The sequence below is a fragment of the Geospiza fortis genome, unplaced genomic scaffold (genome assembly GCF_000277835.1).
Source record: "Geospiza fortis unplaced genomic scaffold, GeoFor_1.0 scaffold390, whole genome shotgun sequence".
Lineage (NCBI taxonomy): Eukaryota > Metazoa > Chordata > Aves > Passeriformes > Thraupidae > Geospiza > Geospiza fortis.
In genome coordinates, this window is record NW_005054501.1 from 878545 (window position 1) to 900020 (window position 21476).

General features: G+C 41.3%; 1 protein-coding gene across 1 annotated transcript in view; it reads right to left on the reverse strand.

Annotated features, from left to right (window-relative positions):
• ADARB1 (adenosine deaminase RNA specific B1) overlaps positions 1-21023 on the reverse strand; it is a 47435-nt gene extending 26412 nt beyond the window's left edge. Inside the window, 4 exon segments of the mRNA XM_031063391.1 lie at positions 5483-5801; positions 5803-6337; positions 12118-12192; positions 20948-21023. Coding sequence (XP_030919251.1) covers positions 5483-5801; positions 5803-6337; positions 12118-12145 — 882 coding nt within the window. The 5' untranslated portion in view covers positions 12146-12192; positions 20948-21023.
• Positions 21024-21476: the final 453 nt, after the last annotated feature.

Sequence of the window (21476 nt, forward strand, 5' to 3'; positions counted from 1 at the left end):
AATACTATGGAAACAAACTGTTCCAGATAGGAAATGCTTCAGGTCACTTCCAACCATAACTATGCTATGATTCTACGCTTAATAGAGGCTTCAAACCTGCTAGAAAAAAAGGCTTGGCACCCGGGGAATAAACCAAGTGATTCACCTTTTCTAAAGAAGTGGTAGCGACTGGTACCTGGAGGAGTCTTCCCCAACTCTGGGAACTGAAACTGCCCTGTGTTTCTGGGAAGCAATCCAAGGCCACTTTGCCTGCTAATGCCACTGACAAAAGGCTCCCTGACCAGCAGCTGGGTAGTGAGCCTGCACACAGGCTGCATCCATTAGCTTTTTCCAGAAGGAGCTTTTTTTTTTCCACATAACAAGCACAGCAGAGGAAACTGCGGTGTTGGTACACAAAGGAGCATGCAGTGAGTTCCTCCAGGAGGATGGAATTTGGAACAGCAGAACAGGATGGAGATGCATCTCACAGAGCCTGGAGCTAAGCTGCTGGCAAGGAAATCTAAAAATGCTTGGATGAACTTGGAGCTGGACACTGGGGAGGACGCACAAGAAGGACTAAGCAGAACTCAAGCAAGACAAAATGAACTTTGGAAATGCAAACAATCCAGGATGAACTGGAGAGGAGGAAAAAAATCACTGCCAGAAAACAGGCAGATAAGTTAAAGTTTTCTTATTTGACACACAAATTGTGTGACAACAGCTGGACAGTGAGGGATAAACATTGTTAAATGCCTATAGATGTAGCCACTAAGATTTTGGTCTTTGGTAAGAATACTCCCCCAAGAAATTAGAAGAATTATCCCTCTCTACCAGGCAGTCCATTACATTGCCATAGTTAAGGGCATGGAAGAGAAGGGAATAAGGCAGCACCAGGAACAAGACTTACTGGCCAGAAATCCTGCTGTCCCCATCTCAAAACCATGGACTTGAAGCTGTTTCCACAGCAAGCCCAGGCCAGTGACTGGCCTGAGCAGGGATCTTTCATATCACATTCTGCTCTACTGCCTTTGATATAAATAAATGTTAATTGGAACAGAAATTGAACTCATGTCTCACCTTCCCTGTGAATGCCCTAACATCTGACACACACAGTTTCTCTACCCCCGCTTCTGCATTAAATCATTATTCCAAGTTGAGTAATTCAAAAAAGGAAAGACCCAAAATAGCTGACAGTTGGCTCAGTAAGGCATGTGAGCTCCAAATTATTTTGGGTGCGCTGCTCCCTTCTCTGATAAATTTACAGTGAACCCACTCCTTTTCTACACACACAGACTGGCTTTGGTTAAATACAGATGTTGCAGCAATGTTGTAGCAGGACCACCCTGATCCTTCACACTTAAAAAATATTGAGGAGCTGATGAAGTTCAGGTCAATCTGGAGCTGAAGGAAGACCTTGGAAGGCCCTGGAGACCACTCAAGACGAATGCTGGTGATGCCCTGAATGGTGGCAAAGGCAGCAGCAATAGCTCACAGCTCTCACAGGAACTGACCCAAAATCTCTCAGTCCTTTGTGCTCTTCTTGGATCTCCAGGGACCCTTCTCAAGCAGAAATGTTCTCCCTTGGTTTGTTTTGGTTTTTGGATTTTTTTTTCTGATCTTCACAGTTTAAGGCTTATGTGAACTTCCCACTGCAGGTAAAATCAAGTTCCTCCCCTTCAACAGTGACCAGCACACACAATTCCGAGAAGTTTCCTGTAATGATTTAAAGAAACTTCTGCCTGGTTGTAGAGTCTCTCACTGTTTATGCTGATGTATCTCGTATATTTCTTCCAACTCCACAGTAATTATTCTAACATATAATGTATTATATTTCCATAACTACATTCAATAGTATCTTTTTCCCAGATTTGAATTCATCTCATTCTTATTCTCCTATATACACTCAGCAATCCACTGCAATGAACTGCCTAGAACTCCTCAGTACCTCTCCAGAAGCAGCTTTCCCAGATCTCCAATCATGTTCATAACTATTTGTGTATCTTTTATAAATTTGAATAATTTTTTATACTTTCCCTCACCCAAAGTGGAATCAGGACTAAAAAAAGCACATCAAGTACAAGTAGCCATTCAGAACTGCTTCTCACCCCATTTCTCCTGCTTAATGTTTTGTTTCAATGTCTGTCCCCAACAACAGAAAGGATAAATTGAATTAGGTGAATGATTAAAAATACTCTCTCTAGTGATGTTTTTCAAACTGATCTCATTTGCAGCTACACTGCTCACTTGTGTAGCTCAACTTGATTTTTCTCACCACAGTCAAGCTTTCTAATTTAAATAAATGTATTTAAGCTTCCATGTGTACAACTTCAATTCCCAGCTCTCTGCACACCTTGACTAATCAGTTATCTTTAAAGAAACACTTCGAGGAAATAACATTAGGAAAACCTCCATATCAGCTTTCTAACCTAAGTCATCAGTGGCCTGAAGAAGTGATACCTCCAAGCAGCAGGATCCCACTGTCTGATGGAAAACTGTTCCCTGAGTGACCCCAGCAGCTTGGACTGCTGAAGGTTTGAAGCACATACTGGGAATTACTGCTACCAGTGTGTTCTTTTCTCAGTTTTACTCCAAAGCATTTGGTACTGGCCTGAGAACTTCTTTTAGGGACAGCACCATGCCATCTTTGACAGAGGTGTGAGACCCCTCCAGAGAAGGCCACCAAGATGTTCCAGGAGCTGGAGCCCCTCTGCTCTGGAGACAGGCTGGGAGAGCTGGGGTGTTCACCTGGAGGAGAGAAGGATCAAGGGAGACCTTAGAGGCCCTTCCAGTGCCTGAAGGGGCTCGAGGAGAGCTGGAGAGGGACTTCAGACAACGGCCTGGAGTGAAGGAGAAGGGGGAATAGCTTCCCATTGACAAAGGGGAGCTTTAGATGGGATATTGGGAAGAAATTCTTCCCTGTGAGAGTGGTGAGGCCACGGCACCGAGAGGCTGGGGCTGCCCCCTCCCTGAAAGTGTTCAAGGGCAGGCTGGACAGGGCTTGGAGCATCCTGGAACAGTGGAAGGTGTCTGTGCCCATGGCAGGGGGTGGGAATAAGATAATCTTTAAGGTTTCTTACAACCCAGACCATTTTGTTATTCTATGATTTTTTGGGATCAGTTCACGAAGCAGAGCTATCCATAAAAATATTTTCTTTGTTTTGGAGAGGCAAGTCCCTCTAATGCAAGTGTGACAATCTGTTCAACACCAACACACCCACTGCCAAGGTGCTAAATGCACAACTGCTGAGTTTCTCACTGGGACATTTCCACCCTCTCTGATGCACACGTTGAGTGTGTTCCTGGGTTTAACTCACTTTCCCAGCACAGAGATGTTCCTGACTGCAGGCAACCTTCCCTCATCCCTGCGAGCAAGCAGACAAGCTTGAACTGAACCACAGGAGCAGCACCTCAATAACCACCTGCACAGACCATAAGATTATTCTCACATCCATTTCACAACTATCAGTTCTTGATTACAGCAACCCTTCTGTACCATTTGATACTTTGCACCTGTGTTTGTGCATTTAACTCTCTCTGGGGCACCTGCAGCTCTGCTGGGGTCACAGACAGACATCCAGCCACACTCACAACCACCACCAGCACAGGGAACATCTCTCCTCTCAAACTTCATTCTTCTCACCACAAATTAGCTACAGGCAGGTTTGGACCTGCCACCCAACAGTCAATTCCAACATCTGCACTGGAAAAACCACACTGTACCTCTTTTATTTCCCCTAAGCACTTGGTACTTGATTTTTTCCCCATCAACATTTTACTTTTTCCACTGGTTGTATGAAATCCTATCCTCATTTACATAATTCCTGCACTCTTCAGTTTTTGTGATTTCACCCATTTTAGGATTATCTCTGAATCTAACACTTTTTTTTACACAGTAAACAATGTCTAAAATAATTAAACAACTCATAGACTTCTAAAAGAAGATAAATCTAGCAGGACCTGAAAAAGGCACAAATGTTTAAATCATTAAATACATATCAGACCAAAATCACTAATATGCAAAGACCTAATGTAATTCCAGTAACAGCTAATTATAATTCAAAGCAGAGCAACACATTGAAGTGCTTGATGACATCCTGATGACAAGCTGATCAAAAGCCTCCAAATAAAAAAATTACTTGAAATAGGGTCTAGATGAGGCAGCACCCATGTACCATCTTTTTCCCAGCTCAGCTTGGGTTTTTCACACTTTCCTCTTCCAGTTTCAGTTTTCACCATTTTACTGATGCAAGAACTAAAAACACATGAATTAGCAGCAGTGAAATTTTTTTGGTGTCTGGGGTCAAATCTACTTTTAAAAGCAGAGAACACAGTTTAAAATCACTGAATCTACTGAAGATATTGTAACTACCCAAACCAGCGTGATCCTGGATTTGAAAACGAAGGAGACATTTATCAGTAACACATAATTGTGCAACATTAAAATGAAGCCATATAGGACGTTCAAAAATATGCATAATGTCCATATATTTTGAGAAAACAACATACTCAAAATAGTCACATTTACTTATACTCTTTGACCCCACATTATCAAATCAGAACAGTATGTTAGAATTTTAATGAAATCTAGAACAAGGGTTTTGAGATAGAAAAGGTCAAAGCCTTGAAACTCTCATAATAAACAGAAAGTTGCAAAAGAATTCACAGACAAATATTTTAATTTAGCTGGGTATATAATACCATTAAAAATACCCAAGAGATGCAGTAGAAAGACAGCAGTCAAACAATTATTAGTGTAGTTTGACTGGGAAGAAACAAAAACAAGAAAAGAGGAAGAATTTTTCTGCATTTAAAAAACCTCAAAATTACTCCATTCTAGTGACATCAAATTTCTGATCTGTGTCTGGTATGTCGGATACTTGCCCTCAAATAGTTCATTAACTATTTGAATTAAATTATTTCTTAGCTATATTTACTTGCCTAAGTAATTTCCATATGCATATTAATTTATTTACCTAGAGCACAACCCTTCAGATGAGAGCCATTTAACCACACATCCTGGATACATGCACATGGAAATCAGTGGTAGTTGCAACAGCCTCACTAAATCTGACCTTGATTCACAACAATTTCTGTTTGCAGGAGAGAATGATTTTCTTCTCTGCTAAAAACTATTGTACCAAATAATAACTTCACTCAAAGCAGTAATTCTCACTTGAACTCCATCTAAGTCTTGCTGCCCGAGACGAGGAAGATGTGATTCAATCTTTCCCCAGCACAAACCGTAATTCAAGCTGGCACTGGTGCTCTCTTACACAACAGAATCAAGGCTGAAAACATCAGAAGCAAAGCCTCTTCTCTGTGCAAGAGAATACAAATTGTCAGGAGCTGTAACTGCATAAATCACATAATGCAGATTTGCATACATATATATAGACACACGTATCTACAGAAGCAGAAATGCTGCTCAAACTGATTCAATACACAATTTGACTCCTCTTGGTCATTACCCAAAGCTATCCACAACACCCAAAGCATTTCTCACCTGTGGCAAGTGTAACTGGAGCCCCTCACTGGGAATGGGCTGGCGAGATGGCGTCTGGTCCAGCTGCATGTTGAACAGGGATGCCAGGGCTGACTGAGCAGCCCGAGCTTTCGCCAGCTTTTTGTTCCTTCCCGAGCCTTCGAAAGTCTGACCGTCCACGGCCACGGCCATGACAAAGTTCTTGGCGTGGCTCTCTCCGCTCTCCGAGAGGAACTCGTACTTGAGTCCGGGGCGCAGCTCATTGAGGATCATGACGGGGTTCTTGCCGCTGGCCGTGGGGTAGGGGGAGGCCGGGGGCAGAGGGGACTGGGACAGGCTGGGGAGCGTCGGAAGGGACGGGCGTCTCGAAGCCGTTGAAGAGCGTGTCGGGGAAATCGGCCTGGTCAGACGTGAAGTCCGTGTTGACAGACAGAGTCCTGCCCATGGCCAGGTGGGCCTCCGAGGCGTTGGGGAACTGCACGAAGGAGCGCAGGGCCTTTTCGGCAGCGTGGAGCTTGGCTTTCTTTTTTGTTGGGCCAGACCCCTCAAACACCTGCCCATTGACTTCCACCGCCATCACAAACATGGGGGCGTGCACCGGCCCCGTCTGGGAGAGGAGTTTGTATTGTAAACCGGGTTTGATCTCATTAAGCTGCATCAGGGCGTTCTTTGGCAGAACGGGGCCGGGCGTTTTCTTCCTCTTCTTGGGGCGGAATTTGGAGTGGCCATTGTTGCCCTCCTCCAGAGGTCTCTTCCTGCTGCTGCTGCTGCCACCGTTGGAGAGCGGGGTCCCCTCACCAAGGCCCTGCCCGGCGCTGTCCTTGGGGGGAACGTTGTCCACATTGCGGTTTTCTTTAATGTCGGTGCTGCTCGAACCTGCGGTGCCCAGAAAGAGTAACTTACAATGCCTTCGGTGCAGGATCTTGTAAATGCAAAATTTATAGATTCCTTTATCTCTCTTTGTAACTGGTTAAGTGATGTGTGCTCACAGGTTAAATACTTTGGCAATGCAACTGGAGATGATGATGATGTAATGCAACCTCTCAATAATTCAAGAAATAACACTCAATCTTCAAACCACACACCTGATACAACTGCACAGCAAAAAATCACCACAACTTTTTTTTCATTTCAATTATGCTGGAACAAAACTTTTACTTCTAAGTTATAATTAGCCTCAAAAATGCTTTAAATCAACAATATAAGCTATAGCAACATATGCCCACAAAACAAACAACTACCATTAGTAAAGTAAAAATGGATGCCTAAGACCACAACTCTGAGCCAGATATTTAATTCTATTCTATCATCAGTTTAGTCATGTCACTTTTTTCCACACAGTGATTTTAGCTGCTTAAATTGAAAAACTACATAAATAAAATCTTTGTTCAGAGCAATGAAAAATTAGGCAGCTCTTTGGTAGGTACCATGACTGAAGAGTGTTTGAATGCTTTTATTTCTTTTTTGCTATTCCATACTTTTCAAATGCAGTGGGTTTTTTATGTCTTTTCTAAACATTCATTTCATCTCATCCCAATTTTCTCAGGAACTACAGCTGCCCACTGTGCCAGCAGGACCACAAGACCATATAGTCCCACACAGCCTTCTATTAAAAAAATCTCTAATTCATCATTTACAAGCATAATTCCTTGTCAAGGAAACTGCTGTCATGGAGTTACAAACCCAAAAATCACTAGAGATCCTCTCTAAGGCCATGCAGAATAGAAGTGTGACCAAAGCTGCACTCTCACTTTGAGAATATTTTAATGGGAGGGCAGGGAAGAGAATATAATATTAATGTAATGATTTGTCTTCAAAAATGTCAGTTGGGGTAATGATACGTCAGAGCTATATATACATATATATATAAGGGATTGAATTTGCTGTAAGTTCAAAGACCTCATTTTCACCCTGATAAAGAAACTAAGGAAATTAACTATTTGTGCTTTCTACTGGCATTTGTGAATGAAAAGGCAAAAGTAATAGATCAATTATTTTTAATTCTCCTGTTCCAAAACTTCAATAAATCTGTATTATATCTACACTGACTCAAGGTGGTAAATGGTCATTGAAATTAGAGCAAACCAGGTGGAAGCTCTCTTTCACAGTGACAAATTCCAGTCATGCTTTCAGTCTTGCCTAAAAATCCCCTACCATGCACACATCACTTCACCCAAGTTACAAAGCTGATGGAATGGTTACTAAATTTTCATTTATAACATCCTCCAGCAAAAGCTCGATAGGTTACTCCTTTCGGTGCTCAAAGAGAAAAAAAAGGAAGGAAAAAAAAAAAGATCAAAAGAAAAAGCCAAAATAGGAACACATTTTGTTAAACCACAGCAACACAACAAAGAATTGTACAATACTGATTATGCAATTAAGGCAATTAAATTCTGTGAAGAATCGAAATTCTGAAGCATTTCATTGCTGGAAACCTGCTACATTTAATCAAGTATCTCTTGTTCAGCAATATACATATTGCCTGGACAATGAAGGCTATATGGCCACAACTGTCAATACACAGTGTTCATGCAAATATTCTTTATAAAAATATCTATTTATGGTGGAGGAATCCAAGGACAGTGGAGGACATTTTTATATCTTTCCTTACAGTGAGTTTCTTACATCTCATCTAAAACACTGCCCTTAGTGGTACATCAGATATTTGTTATCAACTACCAAGACACTCAGGCTAAACCGAAATCATTGACTTAACACTAATTAATGGTCTCTGGTTTCACTTCTTTTTATATGAAAACCACTACCAGCGCCTTTAGGAGGAAAACAGGAGTTGAACAGACTCCAGCTGAACATTTAAAACTTTTCCATGTAAGCATGTCAGCTGGAGGAACTCCTTCATCAGGCAGGGGAAACAATGTCCTGACAGAGAGGAGGGACTTGCAGGAAGCAGGAAATAAACTTGCAGGTTTACCTGGAATTATTAAGAGAGAAGGGAAGAAAACTACTCCTTGCCTGAGAGCTACTAGGCTTTGTTAGCTTTGGAGAACCTGCACGGTAGAAGAAACTTGGAGAGGAAGAACACAGGGAGCTGATCCTGAGTCAAACCAAGAGACCAGGAAAGGAGGTAACTGTGGAGCTGATCCAAATCCAAGTTTGTGATGGAAAGTCAAAGACTTTCTGTGCAAACCCAAAGGACCTGTGCTCGTTTCAACCCACAGAGCTGCTGCACTGCAAGGAAAGGTCCCTCCCTCTCTCAAGGGTGAAGGTGTGCTTTTGGTCCTTTTAGTCAGGGCTGAGGCCCTCTAATTACCTGAGGGCTTGGGAAAATTAGTCAAAATAGAATCTGTTCAAGTTAGAGATGTCACCCCCAATCTTGGGAGTTACATGGAGTAACTCCTCCAGCCCAGCCTTTCCCTGGACGCCTTTTCCAGGCATGCCACCCTTCCAGAGAAGTTAGGAATGGCCCTCCTGGCTCTTACTCACCTTGCCCAGTTCCTCACATGTGACAGGGCCACCAACAGACCCCAGGAAAGGGCATCACACCAGTGTAAGGACAGGTAAGTGTCCTCCCAGGGCAGCCTCGCAGCTCTGGCCTGTCCCAGAGATCATGGCATGGAGCACATGAGCTTTTTTTTCCCCCAAAAAAAGTTTTCTAATGGCTTTGAAAGACCCCATAAACATGTGGTATCCACAATGTCCTGAGCAAGGTGCTTCACCACTTCATCACAAATGAAAACATCTCCCATTTCTTTCTTTGATCCTCCACCTGCTAGTCTGACTGCATCTACTGGGGTTTATTTGCTATTTTTTAAAATTTGATGATTCTAATATTAAACACTCCATGTTGGGCATGATTTTATAGAAATCTCTAATATTTCCAATCTTTAAATTTAATTCCTCAAGGAATGAATGCTTTAGAGAGCTCTTTGAAGTCCATCACATCTGCTGTGTATTTAAGGCTTTAAAGCAACATTAGCACATACATAAACACTTAATGACTGAGATCCTGTTTTCTTAAACATTTATACAATCCCTAATATTAAAACTGGGTCTTTTTCATGAGATTGGTGTATTTTCTAATCATTAAAAATAACTGGCAGCACCAACTAGATATTTGACTTATGTCTGTGGAGGTCACCTTAGTAAAAATCATAGGTGACACCAACAACTTCAGCAGAAAGACAGTTCTGCCCTTCAGATTTCAGCTGAGCACTTACAAACCCAAGGACATTTGAAGCAGGAAAAAGGCATGGGAATTTTTCATGCAATTCAAGAAATAAATCTTCCACCTGGACGTGCTGGTTTACTTTTGGGTTTATTCCCTGTAATTAAAAAGTGTCTGCCATTAAGATGCTTTATCCATTGGGGACCTTCCATTACCTGCTTGCTGAGAAGCAACACTCCCCCCCCTGCTCTGTCTGATCTGGAACACAATTAATTAAATTTAAATCTTAGCTGAACCAAAAGATGGTTCTAGCTACCCCTTATACTGCTGCTCTCATTTAGTGGCCTGGGGAAATTCCAAATGAGTAACTTTTTTCATTTAAATACAAGTAGAAAAAAAATAAAATGGTCTCTTTAAGGCATCTTTTAGAAAAAAGGAGCAAATACATCAAAGATAGAGGTCAGGAGAGTCACATGCTTGTGTTCCAAGTGTTCAGAGTGCTGCAGACACACCAGCCATGCAAAGCAACAAAAAACAAATAAAAACATTCTAAATAACTATCTCTTTCCCCAAATATCTTGTAGCGTCTCTATGACCAAAGGATAAAGAAGGAAAACACTGAAAACTGAAATCTGAAACACAGTTTTCTCAGGGATATTAATTTATTAATGTAAGACATCATCACTATCTTATATTTCATCTGAACCAAAAAAGAAAATCATCTTAATTCCGGTTTCTGCAGAGGAATTCTTGTTATGCAATCACAGGCTACAAAGACTGCATAGCCCACCTTCCTTTCCTTCTAGAACCTTTCCCCAAAAGCAGTTACATAAAATAATAAAAAAATTAAATAGGCAACTTCTAACATGCCACTTCACAATTATAAGAGATATAAAAGTAAAGAGAGATAAAAAGTTTAAAAATATATCTCTGCATAAATCAAAACAAAGAACTTAAGAAATTAAACTTTGATTTCTGAACCCCCCCCAGATCAGATGATTTAACATTTTGTGATGTTTGTGTGGGAACACAAAGCAAGGTCATCTTGCACTTTATATAAACTGGGCTCAGCCAAGGTTCTGACATCTCAAAACTGAAATCATACAAATGCATTCCCTAAGCAGTTCCATGGAGCCAAGCTCCTGACAAAATAACAAATTCCTTGAATGGCTTCCCATATTGATGCACTAACACACAAAAAAACCCAGAAGCAGACAAAAAATTTAGTGTTTTTCTTAATGACAAAGAATTAAAGAATGTCCCTATAACGAGATTATATTTCTCCAGCTCAGGAAGGCACCTTCTATTCATGTTCAGCTATACCATTATTGAGAAAAGGGATGTTTTATCAAAAAAAAATTATGAGAACTATCCAATTACACTTTTTGAAGGCCTTTGTAGGGAAGGCAACTTTAGAAACAGTTAAAATATCCAAGTACTTTCTCATACATCAAGGAAAAGAAAATTATACCAAGCATGCTGCAGTTGAGTTCACTGTTTCACTAAAGAAAAAAGATTAATTCTACTTCAGGTAATATTTTTCGCTTCGGTTTTGGGTTTTCTGGGGGGAGGATGCTTGTTTTGGGTTTGATTGGTTTATTTTAACATAATGATCTACCTTCCTCATCTCCCTCTAAAATTGTTCTGTAACTCCTCCAGACTGAGCTGCAACTCTTCTGCTCCAAAGCCAGTGCTGGGCTTTGTCACCTTTGCCAGATGCACTCTTAACCACTGTCACTTGGGGGAAAAAGAAGCACATTTGTTATAACATAATGTATAATTATTTACAGTCAGGCACAGCACAGCAGCAACAGAACAATCCTCTGAGTCACAGACAAAAAAAGAGACAGCTGAAAAGCAAATAACAGTAAAAATATTTTAGAATGGTTCAAGGAGAACACTTTTCTCATAAGTTATTGGATCTTAATTATACCCCAGAGTTAGCAGTCTCACACACTTGGCTGCATCAAGTACACACCAAGATGATCACTTCATTTGACTATTTTGGTGCTTTAAAATCACTTTAATAATTCAGTAGCTCAGGATTGGGACAATCACCATCTAAAGAGAATAATCAGCCCATGTGAGACCCGCACAGAGCTTTTCTAGGTCCTCCTTTGCTTTTTCCTTTCTCTTTTTCTGCTCTCTCTTCTTTATATTGTACTCTTCAACTCCATCCCCTTCATCTCATCCCTCACTCCTTACTGGTACTTTACCCTTGGCATGGGCACTACTGATATTATCCTTCCCTTCTTCACTGCTGGTTCAAGACAGGGAAATATTTTGATTAGTCAGCTGCTGTAGGAAAAATATAAGGTATAAAGTATAATACAGAAGGTATAACTATATTAGCATATTAAAAACTCTATTAATGCAAAAGCTCAAATTCACTCTTCTTCACTGAATTTTGAAGTATCTTCATTTCTGCACCTGAAGTTTCTTTGCAGTTGCCAGTGTGCTTAGGAGAAAAAAATTACTTACAGAAATTATTAGAGAGTTTATTACTGTGTAAGAAAAAACCACATCTTACTCATGTTTTCTTCATCGTCTACATCCATTGTGAAATATCTTTGCTGGTTTCTTGGCTGGCAGAGACGGCTTCTGTCTGGAAAAGAGGGAGGGGGATATTCAGGCTTTAAGGTACCAGCTTGTTAGGTTTAAAACTTATTGTTAATAAGTTTATAATATCCTTTAACAGCAGCAGCCCAGGCCCTGCTGGCTTAGCATTGGGCTGTTTGGGTAAATCCTGACCAAAACTGGATTTACCCAACTGATCCCTCCTAAAACTGCCATGTTCATCAGTGACTGAAAGATGCAGCCCCAATCTACCAAAGACCAGAGTGGGATGATGAAGACCACAATGAGATCTCCCCACAGTCTCCTCCAGGCTGAACAAGACAAGTGCTCTCAGCTGCTTCTCCTTTGGCCTCCCCTCCAGATTCTTCACTTTCTTCACAGACTCCTTTGGACAATCTCAAATAGCTTCATGTCTTTTTTACATTGTAGTGCTCAAACCTGTCCCTGGGACTCAAAGTGAGGCCATGCCAGCCCAGAGCAAAGTGGGACAATCTCCTCCCTTGCCCAGCTGGGGATGCTGTGCCTGATGTCCCTCCTGGCTGCCAGGGAACTGCTGACTCCTGCTCAACTTGCCATCAAACCCCACAGCTCCCTTTCCACAGCACTGCTCTCCAGCTTCTCATTCCTCTCATGTCCTGGTCTATACACACTCAGAATCCAGCACTTCCCCTTGTTATTAAACTTATCACTGGGGACTGCCCAGCCCTAAAATCAAGGTCTCTCTATAGGGCCCCTATGCCCTCAAGGCAGTCAACAGCTCCTGCCAATTTAGTATTGGCAGCAAACTCATTTAGTATTCCTTTGATTCCTGCCTCCAGGCTGTTTATGAAGATGTTGAAGAGCACAGGGACAAGGACAGAGTCCTGTGGAACCCCACTAGGGACTGAACACATACCTGATGTCACCCCATCTACTTATAACCCCTGAGACAGTCTGCATTACACAACATCAGCACACTGCACTGTAACAAGAGGAAATTAGTTGACTGTAATGAATTGCACTTGTAAATAATTATCACCTCAATTAGCACATGGAACGGACTCCAGTTACTCCTGCAGCACCACTTTGTACTCAATGACTAAGGACTTGACAAATTCCTGGTTTAACCTCTAGCAAGGAGATCACTGAGCTCCCTGAGCCAAGCTAGAAGTGAAAAGGGCTGTAGAGCTGCCCCACACTTCCACACCATGCACAAACCCTCCTGAGGAGCTGGGTTACCAGCCTGGGCTCAGCACCTCACCCCACAGCCTGAAGGAGAGAAAAGGCAAGCTCCTGTCTGCTAAAAGCAGATGCAAACAGAAACTCTACTTGCATTTGGGTTTTTTTAATCATTTCAGTAACTGTGCTGAAACAGATTCTGAAAGCATCAAGGAAGATAAACAGCCAAGGACAGTTGACAGGAGAGCCCTAAGGCACCTAAGAGATGCAATCCTGCAGTGTTACTGCAGCCAAATGACACCAAGCTCCCTGTTTTAAGCTTTAACTACAAGTGTTTAAGAGTTAGACTACTCTTGGCATATAAAGAATGATCACTTTTTTCCCTAATCCTTTCTTTATAAAAAAATGCATGAGTACAGTTAGCAGTGCTCAGCTCCTCCCTCCAGTCCCCACAACTGCACCAGCAGATCACTCTGGTAAAGAACACCAGAGTCACAGAACCACTTCAAGACCTTCAAGATCAAGTCCACCCTTTGACTGAATATGAGCATGTCCACTGAACCAAAGCATGAAATACCATGTCTGTTTGTTTCCTGAGCAATTCCAGGGATGGTGATTCCACCACTTCCCAAAGCTAAGCCTCCCTCACTCTAAGCACTACAAGACTGTGTGTGATTTATACAAGTAACCGATTTCCATTACCACTAATTTCTAACAACCACCCACTTCAAATCAAAAATACTTGGAAGAGAATGAATCAGCTATTTAAAGAGTATGAAATGCTGTGGATGCCCCAAGCCCAGCACTGCTTAAAGCCAGGCTGGATAAGACCTTGAGCAGCCTGGTGTGGTGGGAGGTGTCCCTGCCCACAGCTGGCACTGCATGATCTGTAAGGTCCATTCCAATCCCTTAACATTCTACAATTCTGTGAATAATGTGTAGGGGACAGTACTGAGCTGGGCAGAGAGAATGAACTCAGTACTCTGTATACACATCTATCTTCCAAACTTCCTCCCACTGTAACCCACAGATTTTATTATTTTTTCCACCTGGCTTTCAAAGGTAGAGGATTTGATAATAAGAAAAAAGATTTTTCCAAGTCCTTCCATATAAAATAGGACCTATGTGTGCCCTCAGAAAGACAGGGGAGATGTTTTCACCAAATGGACTCTGAGCCCAGGCTGCTCATTACAAAAAAAGCTTCCTCTCTTGCCAAGGCATGCTTGATTATTCTGCAGTCATTAGTGACTCACTTATCACTTCACTTTGAAGAAGGAACAGCATTTCTGGCCTCTTTGACCTTCCAAACTTTTATTCAAGCAATAAAACTGCATAAATAAACACATTCACTGCCTGTAAATAACCTGTTTAGCAACTGACATCAGGAACATCTCAGGTCCTACAGACACAAAGACTCCAGAAGAGGTTGGGTAATGACCAGTGGCAACTGAGCAAGGACACCTTCCAAAAGGACTTCGCTGAAGCTTGGACACCAAGGTATGTATGATGTATTCTTTATCCCATAGCAGAATTTTAGGAATCAAACTCAGGAGTTTAACTACAGTAGCACTCTCAGCACTGGAAAAAACTTTTATTTGGGCAAAAAAATCTAAGAGTAAAGGAAAAAGTTTCATTGCTATTCAGAGATTAACAAAGCTTTCAAGAACAGCAATAAGGAATCAGTGCCATAAATACAAAGTGATTTGGGTCAGTGTATTTACAGCAGGTTCTGTGTGGAATGGGGCTGTGGCAGAAGCCAGCTCCATGGCTACAAGGACTGTTTTCTCCCAGGTACACTGATAAAATAAATTGAGGGTTTGACTGCACTATGCTGGTGTAGCAGAGGGAAGTATTTTTTGTTCATAAGGCAGAGCAACAAACCTCGACCCAACTCTTACCTAAATTCACTCACTGAAGCCAAGGGAATCGGCAGAGCAGCATACCCTGAAATGTTCTGACTAAAAAAAACCTTTCTTTTCCTAGATGCATTAAAAGCCAGTTATATGAAAAAGGAAAACAGTATCTACATGTATGCTAATTTAACTGGAACCAGGAAAAAGTAAACTTTTAATCCTCTCCTGGTTTTAAAGACTTTCATTCCTGTAGAGTATTTCCAAAGATAGAAAGAACATCAGAAGTACTTAAAAATGCAGCAGCAAAGCAGCAAACACAACAGAATTTGCCTTTATTTCCACAGGAGACTACTTGAGAGATTTTTAGGTAAATGTTAGCTGTAGCAAGTACATAGCACATGAGAATTTAGAGATAACCGGCTTTTCTTCTGTCTGAATATCCTAGGTATTGAATGCATGCAAAAAAGAGTTGAGAAAGGCCTTAAGAGTTATCTTGGTTTATTCTCATTACTGAGAAAAAACCTAAATATGTCTTGAAAGGGAAATTCAGCAACTAACAACACCTTACATTCAGCGAAAGACATATATGGAAAAAATCCTATTAATCTGAGAGATGACACAGAACTGTTAGAAAACAGCCTAAGTCAGAAAGCTGCAGTTTCAGGAAGTTCCATATTTGTTCAAAAGTCCTCTCCTTCCAAACTTTGAAAGTGAAATAATGCATCAGGAAGTGGATCTTGCTCAAAGTATTTCCGACAAACTGGATTTCTTATGAATCCCAAGTGCAAACACTGAAGCTGCACTTTACAAAGAGGTTCAAACCTCACCTGAAAACTATGATTACACCACCACCCCTCCACCAACCCCTTTGTTCCAGCATTTAAATGCAGCAAATAAAGCCCTACCTTTCCTCTCAGACCGCTTCATCCTCCTGCGCTTCCCGTGCACTCGGACCACGCTGCAGAGGTTCCCCATGCCCACAGCCATGGCATGATGTGATGCCATGCACCCCTGGCACCTGTGGCACCCCTCACCCCTCCCAAAGCACCAGCAAGCTATTCCCAAAAGCAGGGTTATCCCTGGGCTTCCTCTCCCAGCCCCTGGAAGCCTGGAGTGCACTGATGCACAGCCCAGTGAACAGAGATGAGCAGAGGATGCAGCTCACCCTTATCCACTGCCAGAGGCACGTGTGACAATTAACCATTTGTCACACAAGAGGCAAGGAAGGACAGTTCTCTGAGAAGGACTAGATCAAAGGCATCCTTACTCCTAGGTGTGGAAAGGCACAATTAATTTCAGTTTGTTATTAATAAAGGAGGGCAACTCTTCAGTCTTGTAGCTCAGAAACAAGGAGAGACATAAGCAAGGAAATATTTGTACAGCCTAGTGCATGAAACAAGATGGTTTCAGCATCCTTTACAACTGTTGCTCAGGTTTCCATTTCATACACTGCCTCAAAAGGCACAGAATGTAGTTGGAAATATCAGGAATACATAAATATGCCAATCTCAAATATACTTTAGTCACAGATTTTCCATACAAGGGTTTCTATCAGGCCTGACCAAGAGGCCTCCCATTGTCAGCATTACCTGTGGTGTTCTCCAGCTTTTTCATAAACTCAAAAGTAACATGTGACATTATGGCATAACATGGTATCATCCTGTTTTCCCATTTGAGTGACCAACAAAGATATGTTGATCCTGTAGATCCTACAGCACCAGCAGCACAGGCTGAGAACATTTTATGCATATGTAGAGGATATTTTAGGATATTTAGATAACTTGATGTTTTTAATATATTTTAGATATTCAGATTATTTGAGGATATTTTAGGATATGCAGATCATCAGCACGGGCTGAGGGTTGCAGCTATCCTTTAATCCTGCCCTCAGATTAAACCTCACAGGACAAAAAGCACTTTCTAGCAGGGAATGCCCGCAGGGGCAAGCTCCAGTCTGCTACTGCAGTGATGAGACTTCTCTGACCAGACACCACCAGCTGCTCTCAGACCTTCATTTCTCAGCACATCAGGAACACAGCACATGACTGAATCTAGATGATTTCTGCTAGATTACTTACATGCACCATCATATTCTGACAACTATCCAGGCTGGCATTTTGTGAAAAACATTGCCACTGGCATCCTAAAGTAGGAGTACTTCACTAACCAAGCCCAACATGCTCCAGCTCACCACTGGAACTGGGTTCCTGTGCTAACAGGGAGCTCTACCTGCTGGCACTCATTCCCAGATCCCAGACAACAGCTTTTACATCTCCAGACTGTGATGGAAAGCAGAAGCTGAGCGACTGTAATTATTTTTGTCTGAAGCCTAAGCACTAAAAGCTACTAACTTCCCCACTTCAAAGGAACTGAAGTTCTACTTCAGCATCCATGTTATTAGACACTACTTCTCATTCTGAGAATGATGAAAGAGCAACAGGATCATTTCAGCTCAGTTTACACACAATTTAGAAAGAAGAACTAACCATGGAGGAACAAGCCATCAAGGCAATAGTCATGCCACAGTCACATGTTCACCACCAAGAAGCTCAGGAGGAACTGAATCCCATCAAAGAGCAACTCCCAAAACTAGTGCTGTGTCTAATTTGGTGTGCTAATTAACTGTTTCTGCATGCTAATTAACAGTTCCAGGCCCAGTTTCACATTTCAATACACAGTAAGCTGCATGACAGACCAAGGACATGGAGGCTGAGGTATCTATATCTACACAGCTTTGAAGGAACAGCAACACTGACAAAGAGAGAAAGGGAAAAAACACCCCTTAGGGGGATGAAAATTCATTTTCCATCTTTGAGAAAACAGCACGATTTGTAAAATGGAAAGAGCAGCCTGTGCAACTACTGAGCCTTTTACCATAATTCCTTCAGCTGCTCAAATTTTTACCACCTTGTTCTCAGCACAGCCAAGATTGAGATACATAACAATGTGTATTTCTCCTTCCTATTGGGGGAAGAGATCCTGCATTAGCTATCTGAAGTCAAAAGTGATTTTGCTTTTAATAATTACTTTATCTGCCCTACCCTGTCAGAGATTTGGTTCACAAAATTTGGTGTAAAGACTGAAAAGAGACTTCTTCAGGTCACCTTTGTAGCTCTCCTCCCCAGAGCAGCTCCTCTCTCTACCAAGCCCTGCTCCTCAAGGCAGTGACTCTGGGGTATGACACTCAGGAAGGAAGCCTAGGACAAGGCCTTGAAGGATGACAGCTTTGAAGAGAAAAAAAGGTCTCTAAAATCTGACTGTTGTCTAAAGAACATACTCAGTGCCCTTAGGAGAGAAACTTGGTGACCCACTGCAGGTGTGTAACATTAACAACAGTTTTAGGAAATCAAAAATATCATAGAACCAAATCACAGATCAGTGGTTTGAGTTGGAAGGGACCTTAAAGTTCACCCTTCCCAGCTCCTACCACGGGCAGGGACACCTTCCACTATCCCAGGTTGCTCCAAGCCCTGTTCAACTTGCTCTTGAACAATTCCACTGATGGGGCAGCCACAGCTTCTCTGGGCCTCACCACCCTCACAGAAAAAAAAATTCTTTTAACTTCTAATCTAAATCTATCCTCTTCCAGTTTAAAACTATTTCCTCCTCTTTTATCACTATCTGCCCACATGAGAAGTAACTCTTCCTCTTTTTATAAGCTTTTTTGGAAGGTCACAATGAGGTCTCCCAGAGACTTCTCCAGGCTGAACTACCCTGTAATAACCAATCTGTAATATGTATGAAGTTAAATACTCAATATCCTTAAATATCTTATAATGTCCACAACATTAAACATTAGGTTGAATTAAACATTAAACAAAAGGTTGAAAACCAAGTGCAAGGAAGTAAATGCTGCACACAGAACAAAACTATGGCATTTAGTGCTACTGTGTGTGCTGGAAGCAGTAAACCCCGTAATATCTTGTATTTCACACACTTGACACCCACCCTCTCCATCAAGGAGAAAATGAGCTGCCTTCTCTCCAAAGCAAAAGCAGCTCCCCAGTGGAATTTGGGACTTACCCATCTCCACTACTCCCAATTTCACCTGCACCCCTGAACCAGGAGTGCAGAGACACTAAACAACTCAAGCATTTTCCACCCAAATCCCAAAGATAAACTAACCCAGGCAAGATCAGAAGCAACACAGCAAGACTGAAAACTTCAGCATCTCCTCAATTCTCTCCTCTGCCACCCAGCCCAGTGGAACAAAGCCTCTTATTCCATGGATTTGTGACTTGTGATAGATGGAGTTTTGTGATGAAGGATTTGTGAGCCCAGCTTAGTGACCCTGCAGATGTGGCACTTCTAGTCCTTTCCCATGAGGTTCCCTGGCAGCAGGAGGCTCGAGGCCATGCTGCAGCCCCTATTTTAAATAAAGTAAATCTATATACATCACCTATCACACAATAAATTTTCTAATAGATATCACATGAAAATACCCACGCACCAAAACATCCTTGAAATTCTCATTTACTTATAGATTTGGTCCCCATCATCAGCTTACTTCACATACTCTTTGAAGAAATACTCATACACTGTATTTTTTAAGTGCTTTTAAAGATTTTTTCAATTTTTTGCTCCCACAAGCAAGCTGGGTATTTTCAAGCACAAGGACAATATTACAGGCCAATAGCAGTTTTTCTTTTAGCTTTGTGTACCTCAGCAAGAACAAATATAAATTAGCATCAACTGCTAGAATTAGTAGGAGCTAAACTACATCCTGAAAAGCTGCTCTGCACAGCAAATTCCAGGTCCAGAGCTGCTGGATGCATACTGGGAGCCCCAAGTGCTCTGATATAAACCTCATACTGGAGTTTATTGGTCGGCTTGGAGTCTATTCCTCAGGTGATTAAACCCATTCCAACAGCACCATCTGCTGTTACAGAAATAACGGAGGTTTCATCTATTGATCCCTCAACCAACCAAGTTCAGAGCTCTGCTCCCAGTTACAAATAACTTAAGACGTTTGCAGATTTATTCCTTCTTACCAGATTACTGTTAGGACTGAATGTCTCATTTTTAACTTTTTTTTTTTCCTGAAGGACTCCTCAAGTACCTGTAACTGTCAGAAATGTATTTATCATGTGCTACCAAGGCAAAAGTGGTAACTATTCAGACAGAAAAACTGAGCAGCCTGGATCTCCCAGTAAGCAACATTAATATTTTCAACATGATTTAAAGGATAATTGATATGGCTAGCCAGCACTAAGGAAAATAATAACTAATTGGAAGAAAAACCTAAAATAGTTTTAAGGAAGGACAAAAAGAGACTCAGATATCTTAAAGCTGTTTCACAAAAAGAAAAAAAAAACAGTCATAGAGACAGACTGATGTTTGGGATTACAAAATAGACTTATAAATTGGGTTTATTTCCTCTTTTCCCACCAAAACCAGTTATTAAGCTTTGCTCGACCACTCTGCAAACTTTCAAGTCTTACAAGCCAGCTCTGCCTATTTACTTTAATAAATAATTACTTTAATAATTAATATGCATTGGATACAAATTTGCAGCTGGAAGGGTAACTAAATTTTTGTAATATCAACTTGCAAACCAATATCCTGTCTATTTTCAAGCTGCTGATGCAGTAATTGTGCAAGGATTTGGAGACCAAACATAAATAAAGTTATAGATAAAAGAACAAAGTACTAAATAGGTGTTCAAATACATTAAGATGAAGTTTCTCCTCCTTCTCCTCCAAGTTACAAGCCAAATGCATCAATCAGAAAACACAGAATCCTGCTCCATGTTTGCAAATACAGTGTGCTTACCTTTTTAACTATTGGAGAGACATGCTGATTCTGCAACCTGCAAGAAGAGGAAATCCAGTCAATTGTTTGGCTCTTTAATAATTTGTGCATTACAAATAGCAACTCCTGACTTTGAAAGGGACACATTCATGATTCTCTAAAAATAAACAGTCCATACTACAGATACACACTCCCAGAGCCAAGTCTTCTGTAACCCCCTGACCATTCTGGACATTCCCGGTTGGAACAAAAAAATTAAAAAAGAAATGAAGACTCAAGATGCCTAATTCTGGGGGGTCAGAAAAAACATCCCTAAGGTACAAGCAGTTATGTAGCAGAACCCAATCTGCAATCTCTGCACCTTCTAGGAGAGAGGGTCAGCAAAAATGTGGTAAATAATGGTTTAAAACCAAAATAAACATCTGTGCTACCACAGCCAACTTTTCCTGAAACCAAATCCAGAATTCTCACCTTGTTAGATTTTTTTTTTTTAATTTAGATCTTCAGTTTTTATTTTTAGGGAGTGATTTCAATCCATATAAAAGGCCCC